Source organism: Mya arenaria, chromosome 2, assembly GCF_026914265.1.
Source record: "Mya arenaria isolate MELC-2E11 chromosome 2, ASM2691426v1".
NCBI lineage: Eukaryota > Metazoa > Mollusca > Bivalvia > Myida > Myidae > Mya > Mya arenaria.
The window spans coordinates 2,778,734-2,794,239 of NC_069123.1; the positions used below are offsets into that span (position 1 = coordinate 2,778,734).

At 35.0% G+C, this 15,506-nt stretch overlaps 1 protein-coding gene across 1 annotated transcript; it reads right to left on the minus strand.

The window, feature by feature from the left end:
* Positions 1-13,368, minus strand: LOC128225189 (uncharacterized). Its single transcript, XM_052935249.1, has 6 exons — positions 13,240-13,368; positions 8,290-8,411; positions 7,124-7,653; positions 6,153-6,302; positions 5,790-6,027; positions 1-3,892 (listed from the first exon to the last, which is right to left on the minus strand). The coding sequence occupies exons 3-6, from the start codon at positions 7,631-7,633 to the stop codon at positions 1,653-1,655; spliced, it is 3,138 nt and encodes a 1,045-aa protein (XP_052791209.1). The 5' UTR covers positions 7,634-7,653; positions 8,290-8,411; positions 13,240-13,368; the 3' UTR covers positions 1-1,652.
* Positions 13,369-15,506: the final 2,138 nt, after the last annotated feature.

Sequence of the window (15,506 nt, forward strand, 5' to 3'; positions counted from 1 at the left end):
CAATGGTCATAAACTTTATTCATTACAATTATTTGCGATATGTAGACAAATTATTAACGAGTTAACGAACATTTTCCATCATTCAATAACAAATGAAAAATTTACATACGTATATCTTACAGGGAAGTATGCATACATTTCTCCATATACAAACAGATGGAGCACGCTATAGCGAATGTAATTGAATAACTATGAGTAATTTATTTCAAATCGACCTTACTCAGTTGAAGTAGATATTTTATCAAACACACTGAACAACTTAAATCGTATACGTCAGAATATAACAGAATTACTCCTCCTCCAAATAAAGGTTGAGATAAGCAAACTGTAACGCAAGTGTACGACAGTCAATGCTGATTTTGTGATATAATGCAGGACAAAATAAGAAATCCTTGTAATAAATAGCAATATAATGTTGCCCAACCAATTCTAACAAAAATAGTTATTTCAGGTACATACTTGTAACAATGATATTTTTATATTTACTAGAAATATTGTAACAAAACACATACTCCTTCAATCATACATTTATACTAAAATAGGCACAAACAAAACTGAGGTTCTTTTATTTCTGATATTGCTGATTTTTAAAATCTTGAGCAACGTGTGTTAGCAACATTTCATGGACATTTAGTTTCAAATTGTACATTAACATTTAGTCGAACAAGCGGTTAAAATCAATTTTGATTGAACCCATCGGTATTGAATTTGATATACATGCGCATGGTTCCTTTCACTTTTTTGTTATGGCTTAAGTTACAATGAGGAGGCCGAAGCCTATTACAATACCATGACCTTCGGTCTTCGAAATAAAAGAAATTAATGCAAATCTGCCCGAGGCCCTGCCCACAAGCAGGACATGCATATACCGATTTTGTGACAAATGATTAAAAGATAATTGTCATCATGCACTCTCTTTTGTACAAAAATATATAAACAATAGTTCCTCCTCTATGTTACTTATATAATTAAGTGAGCAAATGATATCACAATGTCTTTTTCCTCAGGATATCAAATGAGTATACTTAAAAATTCACCTACAGTTCCGATATTAAGATATCAGATATATATAAAGCTTTTCGTTGGCAACAATATCAAATTCTAATGCCTAGTGACCTCATATAATTTTGATATAACATAAAGTGGTATCTCTTGCTGACGTTTCGTATTTATTTCACTTTTTGAACTGAATCGTTGGTGAACCATCCCACTCTGCAATCTTTAAATGCCAAAAGGTTGTTGATGTATCTTTATTTTTGAAATGACATATTTTTATACTACAATACAATCCTTTTTATCGGGCATCCAAAATCCACTTATCTGCAAGGGATGAATAGTACATGTGCAATCTAAATAAGCTTCGGAACTCAACTCTCCAACTGAGCTTGTATAGTATTTAAAATCTAGCTCTATATTTGAAAATAAAACAGTTTTAAAAAAACACCTTTCAAAAACATTCCATGTTACTGAAATACTTTTTTTAGAATGAAAGTGTATCATATGTTATTTAATGACATTTCTTTGAGTCCACTGTTTGACTTGATTATGTTGCGCAGTAACAAAATGTTCTCTGGTGAAATTTCGACTTCTATTGACAAAGCTGGCAATTTTGTTGATTTACCGACCTCATCCAGAATGTACTCTGTACCATTTCACGACTGTCCTATGTAACCACCAAGATGACATTCTATCACACAACTTGTATCAATACTCACTCTATTCATTGAAACATTAGTTAACTCAAGTATTTCAACGAGTGTGTCGTTTAAGTCTATCTCTGCTTCAACTCTAACGTTTCGCAGTCTCAATTCCTTCAGCCGACTGGTGAATTGATTTCCTTTCGCAAAACGCAAAACTATACGTTCACAATCACTGTGTCCAACGCCAAGCAATCTACAACAGTACATTTTGCATGGTCTAATAATGACTTTTAACTCATGTTTGAGCAAATACTTTAGACTTAAATCGTACAATTGCTCACATGATGTCAAATCAAGGATTCTTTCTGGCAACTCAACATTATATAACACAAGTGTATGCAACTGTCTACATACTGAGAAAGACCTTGGATCTAAAGCACGGCTATGTTCACTGGGAAGGTGAATACCGATGGTGGTTAAGGTTGGGCTAGAATCTTTTATGATTGAAGACAGATCATCAAATTCAGTTTGTAGATCAGGGATATCAAAGTAGCATGTATACCCCAGTGATACAAGTTTGTCCCTGTTGAACTGAATTAGTGGGTGACTCAATCGGCCATGCTCTAGGACTATGTGTCTCAACAAAAGAGTATTTGCGTCTGGCATTCCGTTTGCTGTCGATTCTTCATACGCTCTCAAAATGGTTTCTCCCAACACTTTTATGTCTTTAATCCACACATACTTTGATTCATTAACTGATGATGTTAATGCGTTTGGAGAAAATTTGGACATCTTTTCTGATGCGTCTCGTGCTAGAGGCAAAGACACTCCACTCAAAAACACTATAAAATCAATGGCTGCATTATTGATGTTTTTGTTATATTGCCCTATCATATGAATGCATTCTGTGCTTTCAGAATCGAATGAAACAATTGCCATGTAAACAGCACAAAGCATTTCTTGATATGTGGAATGCAGAAATGAAACTTTGCACTCCCTATATGTATATCTCGACTGAATCCACATCTTAGATAACAGCCCTGTTTCGTATGCAAACTCACGCTGTGATGAGTCTTCAATAATGACATTTACCAATTCTTCCCGAAATGCATACTGCTCAGAAGCTTCATCAGAGAAAAATGCCATGAACGCAAGTTTTCCTAATTTTAGAACAAGACCTTTAAATGAATGACATGAGTGTTCCGCAAAACAATCAGGTAGGCATGTAGATTCTGTCACACACGCTACCTTATTTGCCAGTATTTCATTTCTTTCTTTTGCATTCACCAAGAAAAAATCAATCATGTTACTGTAAACTTCGCATCGACTTTTTCCAATTGGTTTTCCATCATACCAAAGACGCATCATTTGCATGATGACGAGAGGATTTGAAAGTAGGTCTTTCAATTTGTGTGTCGAAATATAGTTCAAGAATTCTCCTACATCTTTTCTAGGCCCCATAATCTCGGACAAGCAATCATTAATATAGCCTATCAACCGTAGGATTTGTTTATCATCTAAAATTTCAATTTCTATGAAACCGTTGAATCTTGACATCTTTATTTCAGCATCGCTTAGTTTCCAAGGACGTGCTGTTATAAGCAATGAGCATAAATTATAATTTTGAGTATGTGGCACAGTTAAGTTTTTCCTAAAGCACCCAAATGAAGGGTGTTTCCATTCATCCAATCCGTCTAAAATAATTAAACATTTTTCCTTCATCAAAATTGTTTCAAGTAGCTCAATGTCGATTTTTAATGATTTGAAGCGACGAAGTTCGGGGAAAAGCACTTTGCATACCATGTCATTGATTTCGCAAAGTTTATCTGATGTAAGACGCAGCGGAATTAGAAACACAAACTCAAATTTTCTTAAAACAGCAGCCATATCAGCATACAGGCTATCTCTGCTTGATTTGATTCTTGAAATCATTTCATTTTCGCCCATCTGTATTAAGCACCAAACAAATGTTAAAAACTTACAAAACGATGTTTTTCCAAACCCAGCTTGACCTGATACAAAGATAAGGTTTTTTTCGGAAAACATTTCTGAAAATGACTGCACAGGTTTCCTTTTTTCTTTTTGAGACAAGGGCGAATTTTTATGCTCACTGCTTTCCTTGAGCTCAACACTTGAAAGGTTCGGGGGAATGTAGCAGTCAACCATTTTGGAGTCATAGTCTGCGAACTGTGGTCCGAGTGGTAGGGAGGAGTAGTTTTCTTTGTAGAAGTAAATCAAATCTTCCTTCAGTCCTGTCAACAGTAAATGTTTGTCTTATTATTTCTTAAGTACATTTGCAAAACTTTACATATTGAATATTGCAACAGAAGCGAATACTGTTCAGTGAGTTTAAAGTGATGAGCAATGTTGTCTGTCTGTTACAAAATGTGAAAAATCTGGCATATACGAGTCAATTATCGCAAACAAAACGTTAAAACAAACAGTTTCGGCGTAAATAATCATCAAAAAGCCGCATCGCGAGACGTAAATCGTCCACGGAATGATATAATATGACTTAGGCGAGAGTTATCTTATTTTTCGTTTCTCGGACCCACCGACCCACTTTTTTCTATTTTTGAAACAAATAACATTTTTTCGACTTTCCCTGCCTTATAAGGCTGGATTTCACGCCAACAACGATCGTCAGCATCAGGTATGCGTTTTATAGGTATAACCCAAGCATTTGGGCCAAGATGGCCGACAACATCGAAAACGTGATTTGGCTTTGCTGTCAGTTTTCCGGAACAATTGATACACATATTCGAAGGAACAGTTTAAAAGAAAATTCATCAGAATGTTTAAAAACATGCTGTTGTCAATTTAACGAGTTACCGCATATAAGTCATTCGATGACTTCACAAACAACATCTTTAGCTTGGACTGTGGTGAAACACATTTTTTTATTTGAACATAAACTGTCATTAGTTTTCGACAGAATGAAGCTCTATAATCATATAATTATATGAGTTACATTTGCAAGAAATAGCGCAATTTGCAAGAAATTGACATGACATAAAGTATATGTAAAAGAAATTCCCTACATACCCTTAGCTAGTTATTTTGGGAATGTTACCCTCAATAATTATTTTTTGGCCTAACTTTAGTTGTAGTCATATTAAATATGAAGTTTGTGAGCTTCTTTCACGATACAAAGTGTTTTGAATTACATTGATAACCATAGTTCTAGACATATCAAATAAGAAACATGTGATATTTAAGACACAATGTGTTCCCAAAACTAAACTAAAAACAAAGTGTTAATAAAACTGTTGTGATATAAAATATTTCTAGTTGTATGAAATAAGTCTGTGATAACTTATATTCTCAACCTTCCCCTCCACGCATTAAATAAAGCGGCTGTATTTCATGCCAAAAATTCCTCTTCTTTCATCTTGACAAACATTATAAAAAACAATAAATGATGTGTGTTTGTGTATTTGTGTATGTTCATAGATTGCAACGGTGAAATATTAAATGAATATTGTAAAGCAAAGACAAATCTTATTAATTTCAACAAAACTAAGATGCAACAATCATAATTATTAAAAATGGACAGTTAATGAACACAATAAAAGCTACTGAACACTGTTTGCGATAATTAAATGTTTGTAAAAAACACTCATCTTAAACTTGGGAAATTGAACAGTTTATCAACAAAAAAGAAAATGGAGATATTTATTTATTTATTCCCTCCTCCTGTGCACATAGTTTTACAAAGTTCGAGAAACAAAAACAAATCTGGCTTTAATGACCTTTGGAAAACAAGAACAGATTAGGGATAGGCGTCGACAGTGTTGCATTTAACATTAATCAAACAGTCTCAAACAACCCGCACATACTGTATTCATATTTAAGTATTTATGGCTTTCGAAACTGTTTAAGTATTAATTTGACTGAAATAAAACAACTTTAATACACTTTTTATGAAATAAACATCGATTTTCTTGTCGGTTGTTATGGCAATAGGTATAAGATATCTAAACAATTCAGATAGGTTTTCAAAGAAATAAATATATGCTTTAACAACAAACACGACTGAATTAGATATATTACCATGTAAAATATCAAGTTTTAATTGTTTTGAATACTTTCCAGGAAAACTTTAAGTGTCTTTAATCAAGTTTTTCGCGTATACATGCGGATACATACCTGACTTTCTTTCTTCAAAGCTGTATGTCTGACCATGAGCATCGCTGCTTGAGGCTTTCTCGTCCATAACTCTATGTAGCCTTTCTTCCTCTCGTGCAAAAACCTCGTCAAGATGCTCGAGCATTTGGATATGTGCTGCATTCCGTTCACTTTGTATTTCTGAAAGGGCTGTTTCTTTTGTCTCGTTGATAAGTGCAATGATCTCTTTTACATCTATAACAACATCATCGTTCTGTAGCTGTAAGTCATAAGTCTGAGTATTACAGGTATGGAATAAGAAGGCATTAACGTAAACATGCATATAAAATACGTATAGAGATAGAACAAATTGTATATTTTATTCAAAACATATGCAAACCTCACCTTTTGCAACTGAGCTACGGCGCCTTGTCCTTCCTGACCAAAAGCAGGTTCATTAAGTAATGCTTTGAGTGTTCGAAAGGTTTCTTTCAGATCGCCATTGCTAACACGAATATCATTCTTGTGCCGCAAGGTTCTTCCTATGTCCCTTGCCTGAGACGGGAAAATAAATTGAATATGAGAATAATGAAATGTATATAAAATTGTTTTATTAAAACTAGTTTATCCTCATGCACAGTTCTTATTAAGTTATGTATGATGCGATAACATTTTCTATTTTAAGACTTATTTTAAAGTGCCTTGTTCATGTTTTGTAAAATGCACAAGTGTGGCAAATCATTAGGAGTGTTTAAACTAAGACACTGACGGCGTGCATTCTACAACGAATGTTGATATATTCCTCAATATTATCTTTGAAGTCCACAACTTTGAATAGCGTAGTAACCCGATCTAACTGAATACTTAAACAATAGATTTTCCGTGGGCCTATGTATGAGTCCTTGTGGGCTAGCGGTTTTTGTGTCATTTCTTCTATTTTTTCTTGACAATACTGGCGATGGTTCCCTCCCCATTACAACCAGTTTTTTTAATACTTATATTGTTGTGTTTTATTACTATTTTCGTATCCATGAGTAAAATAATTATAATTTAAGTAGTTTCAGATGCATTATCGTGAAACAAATGGTCCAAAACATGAGCGAGTCCATTTAAACAGTTGTAAGGAAATTTATTTGAAGACAATATTTATGCAAAAAGCTACAGAAACAAGCTCAGTAGCAAAAATCACGATATACTATATTTTGTGTTCAAACAAATTACTTATTTAAGTAATGTGGCAAACACAATTAACTACTTGTCACGCTAAGGGTTTTTCAAAATATCGGGACCTGTAATGTAGATTTCTATTGTAACAAGAAACATTAAGGCACAAGCATGTAAGGATTTGTTCCACTTTAAGCATGTTTAAAATTTACCTGAGTAAGAACATTTGGAAACGTAAACTTGCCATCGAATCGTTTGCAGTTAATGAGGACATTTATAATTCCGTTGAAATCAGTGTCTGTGGCTGATAAAACCTGTGCATAACCATCCGGTGGCATGTAACACTTGGCAAATTGCCAGTGGTTGGTCGACCATTGTTTGGCGTCCGAATTCTTCCAAGATGGTCGACGAAAACAATGCTCTGATTCAATGTTTTGCCGAATACCGTCACAGATACTGTTCGGACAATGATTGGTTTTAGGCGGTGGTTTGTTGTTTGGATATTTATATCTCGGCAAACCAACCAACAGGTTCGTAGTGCAACACTGATTGCATGCAGCTCTTGGTGTGGTTCGTGCTTTGTTATACGAGTCTTTTTGAAGTGATTGCATTTCACCATCAACCAAACCAATGAGGCCTTTTCTCGTTATTTTCAGAGACAAGTTAGATTTTAACCAGTTGATACCTTGGTCATCACTGATGAAATCTTTCAAGTTAGCCATCACAAAAGTTTTGGAATCGCCTGAAAGAAAAACTTACTCATAAAATTGCGAGTGTAACCGTTATGAAAAAACAAATACTTTGAGATTCCAATAAGATTCCAATAATAAATATGTTGGTAATATGGCGTTGCCTAGAAAGCAACACAAACAAGACACAGGCATGACGTTTTCATTTATTTTTGGTCATTTAACAAGTGGCCTTTTCTAGCTGATAATAATTGCCAACAATTCATATCATTGACCCACACCATAGGAGAGTGAGGGTGGTTTTAAAATAACGCACTAACAGATTAAGTGACACGCCCCTCCCCCCTAAACTGTTTCAAGTATTTTTTCTATTTATATATTTAAGCAAATACACATAAAATACACCGAAAGGCACCATTTGAGACTACTTGCGGCGAATTCCATTTCAATATACATGTATCTGAAAACTCGCCTGCTTGTTTTAGATTAGGTGATTTCTTTAGCGATTCTTCCACAGTAACATCTATGGCCATAAAATACATGCGATTATAATGTCAAGTTAGGCACTGTATTGAAATAAAAACGAGTTCCAAAATAGTGGCAAACAAAGAGAGAATTAAAATAAGTTTCTAATAAAAGAAAACAACAATACATAATTAAAGAGATAAGTAATTTAATATTGTACTTACAGGTATATGTCCTGTGTTAAAATGGCTGTATATTACTTCCGCCCAGACAGCTTAACAGCCACTCAACCAATAGAATGTCTTCGTTTATTGTTTGTACCACAGTTGACTTTGGACGAGGTATTCTATTACATAACATAAAAGAAGAAGTGAGTTTTGAAAATAGGTCTAATAGACCACTTTACATGTGAGCTAAACAAAATACACTAATAAACAATTACAAATGAAATAGAATGTGATTAAATACAAAGTAGAATTAGAAAGGTGACACAGCATAGATGTAGAAGGGGTTAATATACCTACAAATACATACAGTATAAACATAATGCTACATAGAAATCTGAGTTAAGCGATTTGTTTATACAATAAACACTACACATTTCACAGACAAAACTATCAACCATTATTACATACACAACAATAAATGGATTTTACTATACATAAACTGGAATTGTAATACAAAATAATATTATAAGATAAAAACAAATAAAAGAGATATTATCTTTGTAAAATAGATCTTAGTGTTAAACCCCTATGTAAGGTATTTTCTGAATTGAGAAATAGTTCTTCCGAATAGTCAATTAAATTTATACATACAAGAATTGGACCAGTAATATTTAGAAATGTTTCTTTGGCGGAGTTCGGTGTTTAAATTGCATGCTATTACACGTTGTATCCGTCTTCCTGTTTTTTGCATGTTACACACAATTTTAAGGATGCCATTTACAGGTTTATATAATTATATATCTGTTATTTTCAAAAGATGAACTTGTTTCTGATGTACTCGTATATTTAATCAAATTAAGTACAGCTGAAATTGATCTTAAACATTGTTCGAAATACCGTACATCGTGTCCATGAATCTGCCAATGCAGTACAGGCTTCAAAGCTGCCAAGGATGACGTAAACCATGTTGCTAACTTAAAAACAGCTGAACACCGGCCCAATGTTTCCAATGTTTTTTATATATGACAAATATTTTCAATAAAAGAAAATACTGGATCAATTTATGCAATGTATTTTGACTTGGCAATATGAATATTGCAATACTCTGGAAATAATGGAGAATTGTCTATCCCTTTTCGAGTATAAATGACCGGTTCTACCCTTGTAAGCACTAGCGGATCCAGGGGGTGGGGCGCCCCCGGACCCCAAAGTTTAATTTTTATTTCAATATAAGACTAATAATGTGATAAAATACGCTCAAACTATTAATTGTTACACACCCTCCCCCCCCCCCCCCAGCCAAAACTTTGAACAAAGTAATTTCGGCTCACAGGGAGAGGTAACGCCCCCTTTAATGTCAAATTCAGGACCAGCCTCTGTTTATGTGGGAAAACGATCACAATGGTAAAAGCAGCACGGTTAAGAAACAAAATGGCTAACCATAATTTTCCCATTTGTATCTTATACGTGTGCAAGAAGATCAGGTCATGTGCAATACATACCACGATCACCGCTTTTCGTTTCAAGTACTTCGGAATTTGAGCCTTGGCCTACACTATTGAGATACCATCTAAATGGGTTTTGCTTCAATCTGATATTACTGAAGTAGTTGTTTTGGATTGGATTTCATTGAAACATCAGCATGATCAGTGAATAGTGAGGCCTAAGGTATGCATTTCCTCCGATCAAATATGGAATTTGTTATGACTTAGTTGAAAAAAAGCCCCACACTTTATCTTCCGTCTCATAAAACCTTCAAATGATTCGTGACATAAGGATAATTCTTAAAATATGTTAAAAGCTCCTGGCCAATACCTTCCTGTTGTATTTATGCTCACGTTGACTTAATATCCAGTACTTTGATCATGTGCGTTGCAATATTGGCGGATTATTTACTCAAGAGATGTTTGTCAAACATTATGCCCCCCTGAGCGCCATGTTGTCAGGATTATATGGGAATTGAATGAAATATGCATGGATCGAAATAACAACTGATTTGTCGCTGACATTGGATGCCGTTAAAGCAATTTTAAGATTATGACCATTCAAAGTTTTAGGATAGAGTGTGTTATGACCATGACCTTTGACTCTACAACCTCAAAATCCATAGGAGTCATCAGCTGGTCACCAAAAATCTAAATATTAAGTTTGAAGGCCATGGGTGCAGGCATTGACAAGTAACAAGCTTTTTTCGTTCAAGGTCACTGTAACCTTGACATTTGATCTGATGACCCCTAAAATCATAAGGAGTCATCTACAGGTCAGACACAACTCCAAGTCAAGTTTGAGGGCCATGGGTGCAGGCATTGACCAATTATAACTTGAAATATTTTCGAATTCAATGTCACTGTAAACTTGACCTTTGACCCAATGACTCCTAAAATCAATAAGGGTCATCTCCTGGTCAGGCCCAACTTATATTTCAAATTTGAGGTTCAGGCATTGTTGATATATCACTGGGAGAACATGTGTTAACTTTTTTGCGTTAAAGATTACTGTGACCCTGACCTTGGCCCGATAACCCCCAAAGTCCAGAGGGTTCATCTACTGGTCAGGCCCACCCTTCATGTCAAGTTTGATGACCATAGGTCCAGGAATTGTCGAGTTTGCTTACAAGGTCACTGTGACCTTGACATTTGACCCCTAAAATTAATAGGGGTCATCTAATGGTCAGGCCCAACCTCCAAGTCATGTTTCATGGTCATGGGTGCAGGCATTGTCGAGTTATAACTCGGTCAACCTTTTACCATTCAAGGTCACTGCGACCTTTGGCCCAATGACCCCTTAAATCAATAGAGGTCATCTACTGGTCAAGCCCAACCTCCAAGTCAAGTTTGAGGGCCGGCCGTGGATGCAGGTATTGTCGAGTTATTACACAGACAACCTTTTACCATTCAAGGTCACTGTATCCTTGACCTTTGACCCGATGAGCCCCAGAAACAATAGGAGTCAGCTACTGGTCAGGCCAAACCTCCAAGTCAAGTATGAGGACCATGGGCGCAGGCATTGTTGTGTTATCACTCGGACAACCTTTTACCATTCAAGGTCACTGTGACCTTCACCTTTGGCTCGATGACCCCCAAAAACTATAGCGGTCATATTCTAGTCAGTCCCAACTTCCATATCAAGTTTGATGACCATAGGTCTAGGCATTGTCGAGTTATCACTCGGACAAGCTTTAAAATTATTTTACCATTAAAGGACACTGTGAGCCCTACTGTTCAGGCCCAACCTTCATGTCAAGTTTGATGACCATACGTCCAGGAATTGTTGAGTCTACCGACGGACCGACCGCCCGACCGAGCTACCGACCGACCGACATGTGCAAAGCAATAAACTCCTCTTCTTCGAAGGGGGGCATAAAATAGTCCATCAACTTTCCTAGACATCTTTTTAAAGAGAACTAATACACTATGATGTCTATACCTTTTATTTGCAATTTTCATTTCATTGACATGGGTTTTATACCCGATATGTCATTGGATAAATTTGATTAAATATAAGTTTGGCAATAAAAGAATTCCATTGGTGCCCCACAAAGTGTCACATTAAAAATTCTAGAGCCTGTGCATATCACTGTGAAAACAATGCATACATTGATTTCATTACAAATAGAAAAAATATGGTTGTCTTTTAACATGAATCTCATATATGTGCAGTAATAAACTTGTTCAAATGTTTGATATTAAATAGGCAATCCCATACAAAAAAGGAAGCATGATTCTAATCAGATACAGTGCCCTGCTTTGTGTAGCGGGGTCAAACGAATTCAAATTTTAATTTGTGATTTAGGTCAAATAAAACGCACATCTGAAAGTATACATATTAGTCCGGGTTTCTTTTTACTTTCATACGAAATGAGAAATTGCCACCTAGAGATTATTAAACATCAAAATATTGTACTAAGATCAATAATTTTAAATGTTTTGTTTATTTACTTTGTTATCGTTATCTTTAATTGTTGTGATGTTGGTAATATTTCCAGTGGTACAGTTCTATCAACGCAAATCGGTATGCTGTTTTACACAAAGTATCCGTTAACACAACTAAACCTGTAAGTATAAACATTTAAGCGCACATTTGTTATCACTTGAACCCTTTTTAATTTTGCATTATAATATTCAACTCATTTGACTTTAAGAATCAAAACAAAAAGAATATGTGGTGTGTACAGTAAAAAATATTAGCCTTTATAATTGGCGATATCATATCTACTCGGTCACACATTTGCCAAAATATCGTAAATATAATTGTTTTATCTGAACACAAAGCATATATTGTTTTTTTTTTATATCATTCATGTCAAACAAGATAAACTCTATTATGCACTACAACACAGAAATAAAAACATTGGTTTAATCTATTTTGTGCCCATTTAAAATATTCTATCCGTAAAGGCTTCTGGTTTCAGTTCTGATTTAATACGGTTCTCTACAGCGATCTCTAGAACGATATAACAATATACAATTGCTTCTATGATCAATGTTGATGGCAATATGTTTTAATTACGATTACATGGTAGTTGGGTGTTAGCGCCCAATGTTTTAGACACTGTATGACACTATACAGAATGAAGACATTTCGTTGCAAATTTTGTGTCTTCGCACGCGAAGTTGCTTGATTTTGTTAGGATCGTAAATATGGTTTTGTAAATACTGAACCCTTTGGTTAGCATGAATACAATTTTATTGACGATTTATATAGGTGTTTTTTTTCATTTGATAATGATATGTCAGAAAATGCATTTTACTTTTTGCTGTTCGCACATATTTGTGGATTAATTACCCTATTTACTGCTGCTCTATATCATGTAAAGTCAAAGTTTAAGAATCAATTGATCGTTTAAGTTTAACATTTTTACATTCTTCATTCCGCATATTATATACTTTTGTTAACACATGTTCAGATTTACAAGAGCAAAACATTACAAACATAATAAAATATAATATTCCTGTATAAATATCGGACTTTAAATGCCTCTAATAAACTTATAATAGTAAAATTTACCTGAGATAATCCTAGCCCAACAAAGCCACTTATAATATTTCAGAAAACTTCATTCCGCCATGAATTGCCCCAACAATACTTTGGGACGATTCTCTCCAAACTGTCGAGCGTATAGCTTTTCGCTTTACGGGTGTGTGTTTTTTGAAATTCAATCGGGTATTGTTTTATGTAAACATCACGATCTTCTGACTACATAGGTCCGCATTGGCTGTGTTAAAAGGGACAGGCTTGTAAAACTGGGTGTAAAATGTCTCTCAACAATGGCTGAAACTGTAATTAAATACCGCACTGTGTTTATGTTTGGGTTTCAAAGCTTTGCAAACGCTTTGCGAAAACCTGCATCATTGTAATGGACTACATATGAAGTCAGTGGACCGAACAATGAGCTTTCACTGTTTTGAACAATGTGCATTCCGTTAAAATATGATCAAACTTATACAATATAATGTCCTTCAATATAATGGCTTGTAAGGATTCAACAAAACAAAGCAACTTTGCTGAACGTTGTTTGAACTTCTTTCAGCTACAGCTACTCAAAAGGCTTGAACTTCGAGTATACGATATTTTGCTTTAGAATTTTTTTTGTCTACATGGGAGGGTGTTTAATCCCTCCTATTGTCTACTGTCAACAAAATCCGGGTTAAACATCAACTTCCCTCCGTCGGCAAGTATTGTTTATTCTTGCATTTCGGTCGTGTGTTTCCGGTCATGTGACCGGTGCTGGAAAATCTCGTCTTACACCCCCAATGTGAGGTAAGTCACGCGCAACAACATGTTTTTTTCCGGTCCTGATCGAAAAATCCGACCTTCGGGCACGCTGCCGATCTGTTTTTGATGTGCGGTGTCTTCATTTTTGTGATATTCTTAAAAAAGCTCAAACATAACGATTTCAACTCGTGGTACCTGTAAGTTATCGATGTTTCCAGGTATGTTATTTCTTTCCGAATGCATTTTTCATTTTGTCCTTATCTCTACATGATCTAAATGTTTTTTGTTTACTGCCTTGTTTACTTGTTCGCTGACCGGTTCACCGGTCTTTAATTCTTCAGTGAAACAGTGTTTGTCCTCATGTCAAACGCTAGTGGTTAACTCGGAGGTTACTCGGGTTGGATTATCAAACAATTGATCGATCTCGTCAACGTCCGACATGTCATCTATACTTTGCCCAATTTAAGCCACGTACTGATTTGCCTTATCAGCGTAGCTACGTTATTTTTGTGCATCCCATCCAGAACAATAGGCTTTTGTATTGAACGGCACCTACTATCATCCATCGTTAAAACGTATTTTAAAAAAACGCTGCTTAAAACATAATTATGTTATAAAAGGTGTCGATTAGTATGTCTGAAATGATGTTATTAGACTATGAAGCCTGATTTTATGGAACCTACACAAACACAGACGAAAGGAGAGAAGTGCATAATGGCAGGAATGTACTGGTATCAATCGATTATTACCTAACCCGAGCTTGACGGAGGTTGCCGACTGGTTACGATTGATTCTGGTATAGTTCAATCGTAAGAACTCGGCCACGTTCGTCAAGCTCACTGTGTGCTGTTGTTGTTTCTTTTGTTGTTGTTGTTGATGTTGTTCTTGTTGTTCTTGGTTATGTTTTGTGTTTGTTGTTGTTGTTGTTGTTTTTTTTGTCGTTATATCCATAGTTCCGAAATCTAAATCTAAAGCGATATCAAAAATATATTTAATATTCCCAGAAGCCTACGCCCTATTTCGCCTAAGTATGAACTCACATAATGACAGTTTTTAACATAGCTCTCGATAGCTCTCGAAAGTTAAACATTCGAAAAAATCAAAATAGTTTAAAAAAGAAAGTTTACCACCCAGTCTAGAAATTTCGACAGCCATTGAATTGTATATTTCATTACAAAACTAAATTTCTGCCTGAAATAACATCACGTAGCGAATGTAAATTAGTTTACAATATCATGTTTAAGCTTTGAATACAGTGCGTTTTTAAATGAATGTATTATTCAAATTAGAAACTATGGTATAATCCTATTTCATCCACTGAAAATAGATTAGGAAGTTGCCTTTTAGGTTTTAAAAGAAAAATCATCATAGGGCTGTACTGAAGGAAAAAAACATAACAATTAAAACAAACTTAAACCAGTGAATAGTCAATCTATTCACTTTTTTTATAAGTATCCGGATAAGAATGTTTTACAAACATTTCAAAGACATTATTGCATATGTTTTGTTTACATGGTTGTTTGTACAATCAACATCATTCTACTTCAGCTGTGTGAAGT

Bases quoted from the DNA above. Each gene is read 5' to 3' on its own strand.
- LOC128225189 (XM_052935249.1), bottom strand. From the start codon at position 7,633: ATGGCTAACTTGAAAGATTTCATCAGTGATGACCAAGGTATCAACTGG. The intron at 6,028-6,152 runs GTGAGGTTTGCA...TATGACTTACAG, and splicing joins CCGTAGCTCAGTTGCAAAAG to CTACAGAACGATGATGTTGT. The intron at 3,893-5,789 runs GTATGTATCCGC...TACTGTTGACAG, and splicing joins CTTTGAAGAAAGAAAGTCAG to GACTGAAGGAAGATTTGATT.